We start from the raw sequence: 17,981 nt of genomic DNA, 5'->3' as shown, positions 1-17,981 counted from the left end.
GGTAGGGGCAAATACAGCAATGTTGTAGGACTTGGGTTACATAACACAGAGAGAACATATATGAGAGGTATGGGGTTAGACAGAAAACCCAAAACATGAAAGCATCTGAGGTTCTCACTCCAGAGGAATTAATACAGAAACCTTAAAGTAAAGGAGGTCAACATGAAAAGGGGATCAGGAACCAGTGTAAAGATCAGTTAGAGATGAATCAACCTGGGTTGTAACACATTTGTATATGAAAGCAATGCTAGGAATCTTTCTGTATAGCTGTACTTATCTCAACTAGCAAAAATGCTATTTCTTTCTTATTATTGCTTATTTCTAGTCTTCAACGGAACTGGAGAAAAGTGCGAACACGTTCTTCCTGAAAGGGAGGGGAGGGGGTGAGATGGTGGGGGCAGGGATAAGAGGGAGAAGTGACCCAAACAATGTATGCACATGTAAATAAATGAATAATAATAAAAAAGTAAACATACACACAAAAACAAGGATGATCATATAGAAACTCAGATGGAGAACATGTTTGTAATGTTAATATCTTGCTGTTTTCTATCCCAAATACATTTTTAGAAAAGTAAAATAGTCTTGCATGTAAAGAAACATTCAAATTTTGGTCTGCAATTTCAACATAAAAATAAAGTGCACGCACCATTTAGTAACAGTTATCCTCACATTTATTTTCACATGAAATTTACATGTTTTTATCATTTCTAAGAAATAACTTTTACTCAATTTTGATTGCCTACAAGGATACTTTCATCACATTTTGCTATTATATAAATAAACAGGTCAGTCTCTCAATGATGTAAATAAAATGGCATGAATAGTGAATAATGACAATAATGAAAAAAATTGAGGTTTTAGGCAGGTGTATGCATGAAGTACCTGAGAAGTTCATGCATCTGTACATACTACAAGCCACCTTCATTAGAAACAATGCAGTTAAAATCATGGCAGTACCTGCACTTGCTTCCTTCAAGTTGGATTATCAATTCTATGCCATCAAAAAATGAATCCTTACCAAAAAATAGCAAACTGTCATATTGACCGAATATATGTAATATCAGCCATGAAAAAGAATAAATATAGAACTATTATGCCATAGAACAGGCATTTTTTGCGAGAACAAAACAAGTAGATTTTGACTTTTTAACCAAGAAGTATGCATTTAGACACCTAAGGTAGAGTGACTATCCATTTTCAAAAATGAAGTAAACCAACCAAATAAAAAAGTAAAAACACTGGATGCTTCTATGACAGAAGCCAAAAAGTATGTATTAATTGTTGTACTGATTCATATTCACATATTCATTTAGTTAAACAAAATTAGATGTTGTGCTGAAGCTTTGGGTTGCTGACTAGCCAAATATGTTCAGTTTGTGGAGTCTCTTGGGCTCAAAAATGAAAGTAAGGGCATTCATGAGAAAAGAGAGGGAGCCTAGGATTCCAGTATAGAATATAAAAATTTGAGTTCACTGAAAGACTGATTTCTTCAAATATTGTGCTGCAATGAGTCTCATGATTCCACAATGAAGTATGATTTTAACAACCGACAGAGGTGAGGAAGTATAAAACAGAAAGATTGTATTTGCATGAACTCACAGATGTATACAGAAATACATACATGGATATTGGAAAGATTACTGTAATACTCGGGAAAAAAACCACAAAAATATTTGACTCTTGCTTTATTTGTATGCCACACAGCATACAATTCTGCTACCTGCTCTACTGGTCTTTATCCCCTGAAACCATTCTCTGTGCTAGATAATTTCCTCTATTATTATACTACAAACCATCACTTCTTTTACTTTTTTATTCCCAAAGTACTCATAACATTTAGAACTTTTACTAGTATGATAAAGGCCAATTTTGAAATATGTGTGGATTCAAGTTGTGTTTGCTATACATTTTTAACAATCCAAGTTCATATCCAATTCTGATTTGTGGGAGTCATATAGTATGTGCCCTTTAGGGAGAAATGTAGCATTTATTTTCCTATACCCTTTTTAGAGCATATTTTACATCTTTGTTCCTCAAGCTATAGATCAAGGGATTCAACATTGGAATGATCAAGGTATAAAATATGGGGGACACTTTATCAGTATCCAAGGAGTGAGTGGACTTGGGCTGCACATACGTAGATATCAATGTCCCATAGAAGACAATGACCACAGTCAGGTGAGACCCACAGGTGGAGAAAGCTTTGCATCTGCCTTCCACAGAGTTCATCCTGAGAACAGCTACAAGGATGAGCAGGTAGGATACAAGAACTATCAGAAGAGAGACAATCAGATCAAATGCTGCAAAAATCAAAATGAATAAACTTGATTTCCTGAGTATTAGAGCAGAGCAAGGATATCAAAGGAAGACAGTCACAGAAGAACTGTTTGATGACATTGTCACCACAGAAGGGTAAAGTGAAAATCTTTATAGTGATCAGTAGAGAAATAAATGTGCAGTAGAGATAGGGGCTTATCACCTGTACCCAACATAATCTTTGTGACATGATGACTGTGTAGAGCAGTGGGTTACAGATGACCACATAGCGGTCATAGGACATTGCAGATAGAATAAAAAGCTCACTACCAATGAACACAAGAAAGAAAGATAACTGTGTAGCACAAAAATAATAGGAGATTGTGTTTTGATCTACAACAAAATTCAACAACATTTTGGGTCCCACAGCTGTAGAGTAACCAAGATCTGTGAGAGCCAGGTGTCTGAGAAAAAAGTACATTGGGGTCTGTAGCCTGGAGTCCACCATGGTGAGGATGCTCATGCCCAAGTTGCCCACCACTGAGATCACATAGAGGATGAGGAAAAAAACAAATAATGGAGCCTGCAGCTCAGGACGATCTGTGATGCCCATCAGAATGAATTCACTCACCGCTGTGAGATTGTGCTTCTCTATCATGCTTTATCAGAAAAACCTGTGTTTGATAAAGACCTTATCACAGTGAATAGACTTCACATATCACCACCACAGGGACATTTCTTATGGGATGTGGTTTTAAATAAGAGACAAACTTCCAGTTTTAAAATATTTGAAAATAAATGAATGCATCTTTGTAAAAGTCATATACCTAAAGATTGGTACTGATTTAGATCGGTGGTTTTAAATAAAGTTGATTTTACTCACAAAACAAACTATGCAGTGCAAAGAGATAATTTATTTGTCACGTTGGGCAGAGTGATGCTTCTGCCAGCTAATGACTAAAGCCCAATTAATATGCTCAACATACTACTATATTTTATATTCAGCCCCAAGGAATTCTTGCTCAAATACCAATAGTTCCAAGGTTGAGAAACACCAATATATAAGTAAAGAGAATGATAGGTTGAGAGATAGATAGAAAAAAATAAACAACCAGACAGATAGACAGACATAGATAAATACAGATATAAAAATAAAAAGGAGTTTATATCTTATTTATTATTTTTGTGTGAAAGAACAGGACAATTAGTTTACTCCTCTTAAGTTTTCTATTTGTCATTTATGTGAGAACAATTATATAGTGCCATGTATCAAGTTCATTTAATAAAATGATAGAAATGGATATTTCAATTAATAAGAATTTTAACAACATATTCCTAAAATTCATAAAATTCCATAATTTAAATTAGCCTGATGTATAAATGGAAAACTATAATTGATCACTTGGAATTCATTTTTATAAGAAGAAAAAAATTGGAAGTATATGTATATGAAGTCCGTTTTATATATGAATTTAGTGTATACACATTTATTTTTGCAAATATTTTATCTAAAAATCTTTATTTGCATATATAAAACAAACGTTTTCCTGCTGTGTTGTTGGGAAGGATGAAGGATGATTAAATACTTCAATATTCCATGATATGTGGGAATTTTTATCAAAGATCAGGTACATATGTATCTTGTTTTTTTTTTTCATTTTTCTTTTATTATTCATATGTGCATACAAGGCTTGGTTCATTTCTCCCCCCTGCCCCCACCCCCTCCCTTACAACCCACTCCCCCCCTCCCACTCCCCCCCTCAATACCCAGCAGAAACTATTTTGCCCTTATCTCTAATTTTGTTGTAGAGAGAGTATAAGCAATAATAGGAAGGAACAAGGGGTTTTGCTGGTTGAGATAAGGATAGCTATACAGGGCATTGACTCACATTGATTTCTGTGCGTGGGTGTTACCTTCTAGGTTAATTCTTTTTGATCTAACCTTTTCTCTAGTTCCTGGTCCCCTTTTCCTATTGGCCTCAGTTGCTTTAAGGTATCTGCTTTAGTTTCTCTGCATTAAGGGCAACAAATGCTAGCTAGTTTTTTAGGTGTCTTACCTATCCTCACCCCTCCCTTGTGTGCTCTCGCTTTTATCATGTGCTCATAGTCCAATCCCCTTGTTGTGTTTGCCCTTGATCTAATGTCTACATATGAGGGAGAACATATGATTTTTGGTCTTTTGGGCCAGGCTAACCTCACTCAGAATGATGTTCTCCAATTCCATCCATTTACCAGCGAATGATAACATTTCGTTCTTCTTCATGGCTGCATAAAATTCCATTGTGTATAGATACCACATTTTCTTAATCCATTCGTACCTTGTTTTTGTTTTTAACTCTAAGTGGTGATAATAACCTACCTGAAAGCAGTTTTCTTTTTTCTGCACAGAGGTCTAACTTTTTTCTGGACAAAAATAATGAATATATGAAAAATAGGTGAAGTAGATCATAATAAATGTGATGAATTAAATTTTAACTTCACTCAGTTCTCCACTCTATGGCTGAAACTAGGCATGAACATGATATCACCCTGGATTACTTATATTTTATTCTCAATAAGTATTTGAATACATTTTCACATGAGTTAACTTGGTACATATTTAATAAAAATATTATTCAACCCACATGAGCATTTTCATCATAATCAAAATTAGCAAATCAGATACCCTTTATCATGCCAGAACCTGATGGAATATGAGGAAATCTGTGGAAATTAGGAGAAATGGAGGTATCTGGCATTTGTTTGATCCAATGTTTACTCACAAATATCCTTTTAGATAAAGCAATGGGTGCTATATTTAAAAAAGAAAAAATGGGAAACTCTTATTTATAGTTCTACATTATACAAAACATTTATTATGGTGCATATTGGCACACAATATCATAGACAGAAATGCAATACACAAAGAATGATATACACCTGGATTCTTAGATGTGTTTTTGGAATCCTCTGTGGAATATGCCATAGGAATTCTTCCAAATATAATACAGATATTCTGCAAAGAATTGTGCAATCAAATAAAACATATCTGAATATTTCTCATAGCTCAGAGATTAATGAATATAACACAGACTCTAAAGATAAAATAATTACTATGATGTGAAAAAATTGTTGTCACCAGTTATCTTAAAATTAGAAAAAAAAGAAATGACTTTACTATGGAAATTGTAGTACCAGCATCTGTGTGTGAGCTGCAAATAAATAATTGTATAATATTACATGTGAATCTAGTTACATATAAATTGTACTTAACTCAATAAAATGTTTGTATTGTGGCTACTAGATAGCCTGCCCTGCCCTATTCAAAAATCATTTTCTATTAAATATAGCAAAGTGTATCAGCTTATAACATTAATAAATATCTTCAATAATTTCACTCAGAAGACTCTAAACCTTGTTTGTTGTTATTTTGGTTTGGTTTGATTTGTAATCATGAATTATGACAAAATAAATACACATAACAATTAGTACCAATATTACTGTAAGGAAAAGAAAGTTGTTTCCTGTCACTAGTTTTATAGTTCAACAAATTTCTTTTTGTTCCCTGTAATATAACTACTGAATACTCCTTTAATTTTAAACATACACTCTTGAAAAATTCACTCAGATCCCACTGTTAAACGAAGAACGTTTTACCATCACCATAAACTGGTTACTTGGAAGTCTTCTGACATTCAGAAAAAAATATAACAACCAAAAAACTTTTAACATCTCAATATGAAATGAAAACTCATTTTTTCTTATCAGAGAACAGGATTGAATCTCACTCATATATTTATTTTCATGATAAATGAGAGTGTCACAAAAGCCTACAATATATGAATCCCTAAGTATTTGAAAGGGTATGAAACTGAGACAGTGAGTTCTGTTTCAATTACTTTCTCCAAAAATTTATCCATGTCATTTTAATTTATTCTTCATCTTCACTCATTTTGCCTTATTTTAGATGTAAAATTATATGCATACACAAAATTTTCTAAGCACAAATCCAAGGTAGTATTTCAAAGTTGCTTATTAGCATTTATCCTATCAATTGATGAGGAGAATACGCAAAAATTTATCTGAAGAAAGGAAAGAGGTCTTAGAGCTAGTCAGGCCTTATGATACTACATGAAAATGTCTTTTTTTGTCACCTACAATGAAAGCTCTCTCTTGATTTTCCCATGTGTTTCTTAGCAATTGTTTCTTTGAGAACAATTTATGTGTTTTGTTTAACTTTGGAGATACTCTCTGAGGAGTTGCCAAGAAGTTTGTTGGTTATCCCTAAAGCATTTGAATGCTAAATGAAATGCCTGGGAGATTGTCCACTAATTGTCAAGGATGATTTGTATTCAACTTTGACTTTATTATTTATTTATTGTAGGAAACTGCACACCCACTTCTAGATTTTATCCAAAATACTGGTTTTAGGATTTCAGAGAGTTGTTAGTATTCTCGGGTCCACTGAGGCATAATTTCAAATAAAAAGCAATTGGAAGCAAACTAAATTGGAAGCAAACTAAATATCTATTAGTGGATGAATATTTAAACAAAATGTGGTTAAAAAAATCCCAAACACCAGAACATTATTCAGCCTTAAAACATGATCTCCTGCAATATGAAATGACAACGGTGAACATGGAGAACTGGTACTAAATGCAATAAATCAGCCATACAACAAATGCTACATGATTCAACTTACATGAAGTGTGGGTAAGAAGCAATGAGAGTGGGCCAGGACTGGAATGTCTAGATAAGGTAAGTTTCACTGGAATTTTGTGGCACTGCTGGAACGTTTTGTGAGAAGCCCTGTGGAGAGAACAAATATTCCTACTGCAGCTGGACACCATTAGGCTTTTGACCTCCAGAGTCATGCTATGATCTCCTAGCTGCTCCTCATGGTACCTCCCTATTAGGAAGTATTTCTCCTCTGTTAGCATCCCTATTAGTACATTTTGATAAACCTTATTTTTCATACCTGCCTCCTGCTATTTCTTCTGTTTCATTGCCCCAGCACAAGACTGCAGCTGTTACAAGGCAGGAATCTTGAACACATCAAAATTGAAAATATCCAGATCACAAAAGTCACTTTGGTTGAGTCCTTTATAAAAAATTTCCACATTATAACAAATGAAAAGGAAATGATGGAAGTGATGAATGGGGAAAAAGAGATAATGGTTATTTATAGTGGTGGAAAGGTTTTAAAACATTTATTCATCTCCAATATTAAATTATTTTAAAGAGAATGTCAAAAATACCTATAGCTGGTATAAAACTAAAACAACATTTGAAAAAAAATAAAAATGGAAGTCTGAATCCTGGCTTTATTTAAGTTCTTCCTTTATTGACAAAACTAGATGAAACTGGAGTACTATAAATTTAACAGTTGCCACTAAATCATTCTCTTTCGAATTGTTAAATGTAGTACAAAGGAATTTGACCTCAATAAATTAATTTTAAATGAGATTGGTTAAAAACCTGAGTCTCATTCCTTTTGTAATATCCCTAGGAGTGGTATTGCTGGATCATATGGCAGATCTATGTTTATTTTTTAAGAAGCCTGCATAATTGTTTTCCAAAATGTTGGACTACCTTACATTCCCTCTAGCAGTGTATGAGGGTTCCGTTTTCCTGTATGCTCTCCAACATTTGTTGTTGGTGGTGTTCTTGATGATGGCTGCTCTAATAGAAGTCAGTTGGAATCTTAGTGTGGTTTCAATTTGCATTTTCTTTAAGGCCAGGGATGGTGAACATTTTTTCATGTGTCTTTGGACTTTTTCCTTTGAAAAAGTTATGTTTAGTTCAGTTGCCAACCTCTTTATTGGTTTGTTAATTTTTAAGGAGTTTAATTTTTTGAGCTTCTATATTCTAGTTCTCAGTCCTTTGTCTGATGTAGAGCTAGCAGAAAATTTTCCCCCACTCTGTGGGTAGTCTCTTCAGTTTAGAGACCATTTCTTTTGCTGTGCAGAAGCATTTTAATTTCATGGGCAAGGTAATAGGGCAAGGTAAGGAAACCTAAAGCTTGAATGTGGTTGATGTGCTCACTGTAGAAGAGTGAATGAAGTAATCGTAAACTGGCATACGCCACTATGGGAAGGGGACCAGGAAGTAACAAGAGGTTTGGCAGAGATGAAACAATGTGGGTTGCAATACACAAGTGTATGGAGCAATGCTACGAACCTCGCTTTGTTCTTTACTGCAAACTAGCAAAAATGCTATGTCTTTCTTATCTGTTACATTTTCTCTGTAACAAAATCAGAGAACCAGAGGATGAAACAGGTTTTTCATGGAAACGGGATGGGAAGTGGATTGTGGTAGGAGAAGCACAAATAAATGTGTACACATGTAAGTAACTGCAAAAATGATAAAATAAAAAATAATTGAGATTGGTTATAATTTTACGTTTGTTTTCTCTATTTTTAGTGAAGTGGCTGTTTTTACATAATTTCCCATAACATTTTTATGAATTCTTGAAAAATTATCCTATATGGAGTAGGATAATTGTGTTTTTAATTATTTCATGATAGCTTTTGTTTCATAGAAGGTTCAAATGTGGTGTACTGAAAATAAAGTGTGTATTTGCAAATTACCCAAATTTTCAAAAATATGTCATTACAAAAGGGAATTGTAGTAACTATAATTCTGTAAATTATTAATACTATTATGTATTTTCTTAAATTAAAACATTCTTCTTTTTTATAATTAAGATAACATTGGCATTTTTATTTTTACCACAAACATCATGTATTATAAAATTAAAATTATTTATCTAACCTTCATCATCTTGTCAATCTTCATTCTTATTCACAAGCTTTCTCTTTTCCTGGATTTAAGTACTGTCTACAATGTAGCATTCATACGTAAGTTCTCAGAGGTTAACTATAAATTTATGACCTCACAAAATATATATTCCTGGACCTTTTAGTAATACTATTAAGTGATTACTCTGCAATTTCATTTTTCTACTGATTGTTTTTGCTCCATTTATGTTAACTCATTTACATGGGTACTGTTCTTTGATTTTGCTGGATATACAATCTTATAAGAAAGTTGCATGTTTTCCTAAAATATTTGCTACTTTTATACACTTAACAGCAAGGTGGATATGTGTCCATTAGTCCAGGTCCTCACCATCACTTTGAAGTGACAAATTTTGAGTTTATAGAAATTTTATGCATATGCAACAGTTATGTTATGTGTTACATTTTTAATTGCCAGATTACTATGAAAGTAAACTATGTGCCTTATCAATACCAGGAGTCTGTCTTTATGAACTTTGCACATGTATTTTGTCTAGTTTTCTATGGGATAGGGGATCTTATTTTTGTTAGCTCAAGAGATACATAATTGTATGTATGAAATCAACTCTGTTGTATGTACATCACTACATATCATACTACATTCTCACTGGAAAGATAGTATAGTTCAAATCATAGGATTATCTCATCTTTGCTTGTTGCCTCCCAGTCAGATAAATTGATGTAGAAAATGAACATATCTTAACCCATACTAAACTCTCATATAGACCAAATAAGAAGACAGCCAGTACAAAAAAATTAAGAATGACAAACCTACTTCGTCATAGAGTAGGCCATCTATGGAAAAAGTATATTAACAAAAAGTCCACTTTATTTTGGTGGGAATGGAATTTGAACTCAGGGTTTCAAGCTTGTAAAGCAGGTGTTCTACCACTTGAGCCACACTATCAGTACAATTTGCTCTGGTCATGTTTGGAGATGGAGGTCTCAGTAACTATTTGCCTAGCTGGCCTCAAACCACAATTGTTCCAATCTCAGCCTCACAAGTACCTGGGATTATAGGCATGAGTCACTGACACCTGGTGAAAGTCTACAACTTTTAAATAAGAATTACTCTTTTCATTTAGAGACTGAAGGAAGTCTTATCCATGTGACAAAAACAGACAGGAAGGAATAAAAATCAGCCAGTAAGGAAAAACAAATCAAACAGCAAATTTTGTGAGTAGGTTTTATGAGTATATATACTCAATTTTATGAGTATATATACTCATGTATGTTGCCCTCATGCTGCAGTTACTAGTTTCCAAATAACTATGAAAATAAATGACATGAGTTATTAGTAAAAGAACTCTGCTTTTGAGGAATTCTTATATACATATTTTGTCCAATTTTCTACATATTTTGAATTTTTATTTAATATTTCACAAGACATATCTTTATATATTTTCTAGAGTCTATTGTTCGTTTTCTAATCTACAGTTGATTTGCCTGATGCAGACTTAAAAATTCTAAAGCACAAAACTCATCATTTTACATTTTTTACTTATGTTTTAAAAACTTTTTAATGCTGGACACACACACACACACACACACACACACACACACACACACACAGTCACTTCTACTTGGCACTGTTTTATATGCCAGGCAATGGATTTCAATGATCATTCATTTAATTTGATGTTTGAGGAAAGGAATGACAGAGGTCATATCATAAATGACAGTTTGGCACCAGTGAAAAACAAATCTTAATATATTGTGCAGCAATATAATGAGGTAGGATATGCTGTACATTCATTGAAGTCTTATATGAATTATGCAATCATCTTTTAGGAAAATATCCTTTTCTTGTATTCTGCATTGTAAGAATATTGTTCTTCAAAGATCAATTCTTAATTCTGAAGAATTAAGATTAAGAATTCCTAATTAATTCTTAATTAAGAATTATTCTTAATTTTTCAGAATCTTTAGTTCTTCTTAATTGATGAATTATTGTTCATCAATACTGTGATTGATGAATAAGAGAAACCACTGGTGAAAAAATGAGTTATCACAGTAGTAATTTAAAATTCTAAGTAAAGACTAAAAGAAGAAAACATAGCAATTTGAACCTATTTTTGAAAGTGAATCCTTTGAAATTAAAATGATTCCTGTTGGAAGCAGGGTTAAATGAGAGCCTAGAAAAGAAATGTTTTTGTTGTGATAAGGATAGGTATACAGGGAGATTCCTAGCATTGCTTCCATGTACAAATGTGTTATATTCTAAGTTGATTCTTCTTGAATTAACTTTTTTTAAGTTCCTGATCCTCTTCTCCTATTGCCCTGTGTTGTTTTAAAGTTTCTGTATTAGTTCCTTTGCAATGAGGACATCAAACACTGTCATGTTTTTTGGGTTTCTTACCTATCCTCATACCTCCCTTGTGTGCTCTCGCTTTTATCATGTGACCAAGTCCAATCCCCTTGCTGTATTTGCCCTTGATCTAAAGTCTGCACATGAGGGAGAACACACGATTATTGGTCTTCTGAGCCTGGCTAACCTTGCTCAGAATGATATTCTCCAGTTCCATCCATTTGCTTGAGAATGATAAGATTTCATTCTTCTTCATGACTGAGTAGAATTCCATTGTGTATAAATACCACATTTTCTTAATCCATTCATCAGTAGTGGGTCATCTTGGCTGATTCTATAACTTGGCTATTGTGAATAATGCTGCAATAAACTGGGCAGTAAGGAAGGGAGGCATCAGTATGAATCTCACTATATGATAGAGTTGGAAAGAAAAGAAAGAAAATGATGGATAGAGAAGTGGTCCAGAGGGAATACAAAATAAATGGGTGGAGATTCAATTCTGGAAGTGTCAAATTCGACAGGTTTTATAATTTATCCTGTAAGTTGTGCTTTCTTGTTGTTTTTGAGTATAAATATTATTTTAATAAATGCTACTGTCTTGTAGCACATACAGAATTAAAAACTGGATTTGCATGTGTGCTGATATCAGTTTGATCAAATTTTTGACATTAATGCATACTGGAATTTAAGTAATATGGGTGCAAAAACATTTTTGCATATAAATTCATAACTGTTAAATTATCTTGATGGCTTGTTCCTTTTGTTCACATGTGGAGACTTTTAAAATATCTTCTAATTACTTTGGCTTGAGGTCTGAATTGTCAGACAGGAGTGTAGACACTCCAGATTTTTTATTATGATTATTTTTTTGCTGTGGGTACATTGTGACATTTAGAAAGGTTCTTATAATATATCAAATATATTAGAGTTGAATTCACCCCCTCTATCATTCTCCTTTATCTCTCTCCCCGTTTTCTGGAATAGTTTAAACAGGTCTCATTTTTCCATTTACATTCATGTGTACACAGTATGTGTACAATATTCACCCTCCTACACCCTTTCCCCATCTCCTCCTCCATCCCATAGGTACCATCTTTGTAAAAGAAAAAAATGACTTTTTTTGTTTGTTTAAGATGGCTTTATAGGGAGCTTCCTTCTGACATTTACATATGTATCTTAATGTCAAATTTTATTTGCAATATCATTTTCCATCTTTTACTATCATTCTGTCTTTGCCAGAAGGTGTGCAATTTAATCCTATCTTGTTTTTAAACCCAATCACATAGTATGTATCATTTATTTGGAGAGTTAAGGCCTTTGCATTCGGCATATTATTGAAAAGTATGTTCTAATTCTAATAGTTTTATTAGTTTTATTTTTCCTGATTGATTTAAGTAATCTTTGCTCTTTTTTCTCCCTTATTTATCATAGAGATTTGCTAGTTTACTGACAATAATATTTGAGTCCTTGCTAATTTTTCTTTTCTCATTTGTTTTATTATATATTTTTGCAAATACTTACATTATACACATTTTTTCTTTTATTTTCTTAACAAGATGAGCTGCATTTTGATTTTTTGCACAGGTAGATTGACATTTTTTATTGTTTTTACATTTATTCATATGTGTGTACATTGTTTGGGCCATCCCTCCCCCTCCCTCCATTCCCACCCTCACTTCCTGGACAGAACAGGTTCTGCCCTCTGGTTCTCCAATTTTGTTGAAGAGAAGGCATAAGAGATAAAAAGAAAGATACAGCATTTTTGCTAGTTTGAGATAAAGACAGCTATACAGAGAATGTTAAAGAAATTTTTATAATCAAGTGAACATGGATCTTTACTGTTTACATATTGTTACATTCATCAGATAATATTTTTTCACTATTTTCACATAATTTTGTCTTCATCATCTTTGATATCAGGGAAACATTCCTCAATCAGTTAGAAAATATGCCACATCTTTAGTTTTCCAAAAGTTTCTAGAAGTCAGAATTTCCTCTTTTACTCTACCATTTAGTAGAGTTTAAAGATCAAGCCACTTAGACTTGATTTTATGGTGAATATACAGAGCAATTTTTTACATAAACTTCCATTTTGATATTCACTTCACTCACTTATGTTTTTTCTTAGAACATCTGTAACTGAAAAATTTTAATATGCCTCTACTAATGAGCCTAACCTCAACTACAGGTTGCTTATCTACTCACACTCTGAGTGTCCCTACATTTAAATGTTTTCTCATTCTAAATTGTTTTTACTTTTCTGAATTACTTTTGGATAAAATATTAAGTTCTCTTAATTCAAATCACCTTAGCAATTGTTCCAATTATTTGTCACTTCTTTCTAAAACAATTTAAAAATCAAGGTACAAATAAAATAGAAAGTAACTATTAAATTCAATGGAATGCCTTATTATTTTCAAACTAAAGCCCTGTTTGTTCTGTGTTTGCCTCTCCACTTAAGGGACAATCAAAAGTCTGAACCACACTTATTATAGTGGTAGGAAACTGGTTTATGTTTATTCAGAGTTATCAAAATAACATACTAGAATATTTTGCCTTTATTATAGTTATTTATTGAAGTTAATTTGGGGAAGTGTAAAATCATTAAAATATACATTAAATTACATGTTTCCAGGCCAGATGTATTGGTATAAGGCTGTATTCCCAGCACTTAGGGTTCTGAGGCAGAAAGACCACAAATTTCCAGTCATCCTGGTGACATAGCAAGTTCAAGACCAACCTGGGCTACATAGTGAAATCTTTTTTCAACAAATTGCTTTTCTGGGCTTATTTATCTCAGAAGCAGCAGGCATAGCTTCTGCTTCTTAAACAACCCTGATATGTTCATGGGCTTGTTTGTACATTGGAAATGCTCCACCAACAATCATATCAGTGGTGTTAAGTATTACACTTCCATCCAGATGAATGTGACTGAAGTTGACAAGGTCACAGGCAGGTTTAATATCCATGTTAAAACAGATGTTATTTGTGAAGCCTTTTGAAGAATGGATGAGTCAGGTAACTACAATCTTAGATGAGCCAAGGTTGATGGCATTTTTTCAAAGAACTCTTGACTCAAGAAAAATGTGAATGTGGAATATTTATCATAAGGAAGAAGAAACAAAATTTTTTCCACAATTGTATCTACCCTAACGAATTACATTATGAAATTTTCACTTCATCTCTGTTCAATATATTTTTCTAGGAAAGTAAAATATTTTCTTGCACATATAACATTTTATATAAATTTTTGATAATGAATGAAAAACAGTATAAAGTACTTAGTAATATTATTTCCCACATGACTGTGTATGTATGTTTTTATGATTCTGATAGATTATATTTATACATATTTGATTCACTATACAAATCATTTTACTATATGATAACATAATAAGAAAACAGATCATTCTACTTGTGATGTAAACTAAATGACATGAATATTAAATTATGAAAAATAATGATAAAAGGAAGAATTTTAGATAGTGAAATGGATGATAAAATTTCTGAAGACATGACAAATATTCTCATCAATGCATATCCAATTACCCTCTTACTAGATAAATAGCATAGTGGAAATAATAGGACTATCTATGTTTAATGTCTTCAGGTTGAGTAAGCAAATCAATGTAGTGAAAGAACATATCTAAACTAAGAGATATTACATTATCATATGGACCAAATATGAGGAAAGTCAACAATAAGAAGAGCAACAAAACAGTTTCATCATAAATTAATGATTTTATGCAAGAATAAATAAATAAACTATGACTTGTAAATAAGAATTATAATTTTCATTTAGAGAGGTAAGGAGGAATTATCACCAATTAAACAAAAATGGATAAAAAGAATAAAGATCAAGCAAGTAAGGAAAGGGATAAAAGAAAACCCGGGAAGCTTCTATGAAGAGCTGAAGAAGTGTTATCTTAATGGTTGTATCTACTTCTATACACATATGCCCTGAATTAGACAAAATTAATGTTACACTGCAGCTATGGATTACTAATAGTCAAATATATTGAGTTAGTAGATGCTTTTCACCTACGTTTTAAAGTAAGTGTACTAGTGAGAAAAGAGAAGGACCCTTAAGTCCTCATATAGACTAGAAATATTTGAGAAAATTTATATGATTGACCTTTTTTAACCATCACACTACAATGAACCTCCTGATACCACAATTGAGAATGGTTTTAATACAAGCCATAGAATTGTGTGAAGGCTAAACTATAATACTTTGCTTACAGAAAAGAAGAAAGATACATACAAGCACACACAGACACTTGGAAGTGTGCTGTATAGGTCTACCACAAAGAACACATTAACTCACTGTTAATATACACTATAGCTTTTCACCTCCAAACTGTATCCATATTCAGGAACATGTTCCTTTGGCTTCAAGACTCAACAGTACTTCACATGTACTAGAGAATATTCTTAATTATTGTACCATAATTTATTTTTCTCTTCAAGAATGGCAGTCATTTATTATTTTGTTTATTGGTATATTCATTACATTTTCAACTTTGACTCATGCAAAGAAAGTCAACCATATGTTAAGTTTATTGGCATTTTTAAAACATTCTGAGCCAATTCACATCAGGTTAACATCTAATTCTGAATTTTAGGATTCATACTGGATTTATCATTTACAAAAAATGTTGCTTATCTTTTTCCATGTACTTTGTAGAGCACATTTTACATCTTTGTTCCTTAAACTATAAATCAAGGGATTCAACATGGGGATAAATCAGGGTGTAAAAGATGGAAGCCATTTTATCAGTGTCAAAGGAGTGACTGGACTTCGGCTGCACATACATAAATATCAAAGTTCCATAGAAGACAATGACTACTGTTACGTGGGACCCACAGGTAGAAAATGCCTTACACCTGCCTTCAGCAGAGTTCATTCTGCGAATGGCTATAAGGATGAGCAGGTAGGACATAAGGACGATCAGAAGAGATGAAAGCAAATTGAAAGCTGCTAAGATCAGAATAATCATTTCAATTTCATGAGTATTTGAGCAGATCAAAGATAGCAAGGGGAGACTATCACAGTAGAAATGACTGATGACATTGTAGCCACAGAAAGATGAAGTAAAAATCTTTGTGATGACTAGAAGAGACACAAATGTGCGGTAGATATAGGGAATTACCACCAGTAGCCAACATACTCTTTGTGACATGATGACGGTGTAGAGGAGAGGGTTACAGATGGCCATGTAGCGGTCATAGGACATTGCAGACAGAATAAAAATTTCACTAATAATAAACACAAGAAAGAAAGATAGCTGTGTAGCACAAAGGTAATAGGAGATCATATTTTGATTGAAAATAAAATTTAACAACATTTTGGGGCCCACAGCTATAGAATAACCAAGATCTGTAATAGCCAGATGTCTGAGAAAAAAATACATGGGTGTTTGTAGACTGGAGTCCACCATGGTGAGGATGATCATGCCCAAGTTGCCCAACACTGCACTTAAGCAGATGAGGAGAAACAGCCCAAGTAATGGAGCCTGCAGCTTGGGACATGTGGTGATGCCCATCAGGATGAATTCCTTCACAACAGTGACATTGTGTTTTTCCATCCAGTTTTATTACAAAACCTATTCTGGATAGACACAGTTAACAAAGTTATCTTTCAAGTTGAAAGATATTATTGATTAATTGTGCAAGGATAGTGCAAATAACATATATCTGAACATTCAAATGAAGACTATTTGAAAATAAACACATCTTTCAAATTAAATCATGATGAGACAGAAATAGATAAGTTTTTCTTAGTTAAGGTGGCTTCATTTAAAGAAGGAATTACTTCAGTGTCTGTAGATATTGTGTTTTCTCAGGTGGGTACTGATATTTTATTATTTGCAACCATTTGAGCTGACAAATGACTGGTTTTTAAATGATATTTGATCCAAGGTGATATTCAGGACAGAAACCTTCCTATGAGATTTAGAAATGCTACTGGATATATAAGTAGATGAATAGATATGTATATAGACAGACAGAAAGAGATATACATAAGCAGAAATGTAGATAAATAAAGAAAAATAATAAAATTTCAAATGTTAATAGCTTTAGGTTTTAGATGAATAACAAATTATTTTACTCTAGTTTTCTATTTCTCATGTACAATTTAATCATATTACAACTATAAATACATTTAATCAAATGACATAGGTCATATTCCAATTACATAATAGAAATTTTGAATGACAAATTTCAAAGTAGATGCAACTACTCACATTAGAACAGTACTCAAAATTTCCTACATTTTACAGGTTGTAAAGTGGAAATTTTTGTACTGTTAGCCAATGTATCAATACTAAAACTGTGGGAGATCATATTACTCATGTTTACATGAAAAAACAAGGCAGAATAAATATTTACATATGTAGATGTATCAGCCCATAGCTCAGTGTACTTGGTGAATAAAACTGTTAACCAAAACTCTTAATTTTAATATACAAATCCAAAATACATATACCTTAAGTTATTTTTGAGAAGCAACACTTCAACGAGATGTAGGAAAGAACTAATTTATCCATGCTACATGAGACATATTTCTCAAAGATCATGTACATAATGATATTTTAGTTTATTTTTTAAATACCAATAGAAACATACCTGAA

At 32.7% G+C, this 17,981-nt stretch overlaps 1 protein-coding gene and 1 pseudogene across 1 annotated transcript; both read right to left on the bottom strand.

Annotated features, from left to right (window-relative positions):
* Window positions 1-1,998: 1,998 nt before the first annotated feature.
* Window positions 1,999-2,917, bottom strand: LOC141424024 (olfactory receptor 8K3-like; annotated as a pseudogene).
* A 13,144-nt stretch (window positions 2,918-16,061) lies between these two features.
* On the bottom strand, window positions 16,062-16,934 carry LOC141420870 (olfactory receptor 8K3-like). The gene has a single exon (XM_074066426.1). It carries the CDS (start codon window positions 16,932-16,934, stop codon window positions 16,062-16,064), a length of 873 nt encoding a protein of 290 aa, XP_073922527.1.
* Window positions 16,935-17,981: the final 1,047 nt, after the last annotated feature.

The sequence above is a fragment of the Castor canadensis genome, chromosome 1, assembly GCF_047511655.1.
Source record: "Castor canadensis chromosome 1, mCasCan1.hap1v2, whole genome shotgun sequence".
Lineage (NCBI taxonomy): Eukaryota > Metazoa > Chordata > Mammalia > Rodentia > Castoridae > Castor > Castor canadensis.
Note: the sequence above shows the minus strand (reverse complement) of the source record. Positions and strands in the feature narration are given on the sequence as shown.

Coding starts and splice junctions, on each gene's coding strand:
- LOC141420870 (XM_074066426.1), bottom strand. CDS start 16,934: ATGGAAAAACACAATGTCACTGTTGTGAAGGAATTCATCCTGATGGGC.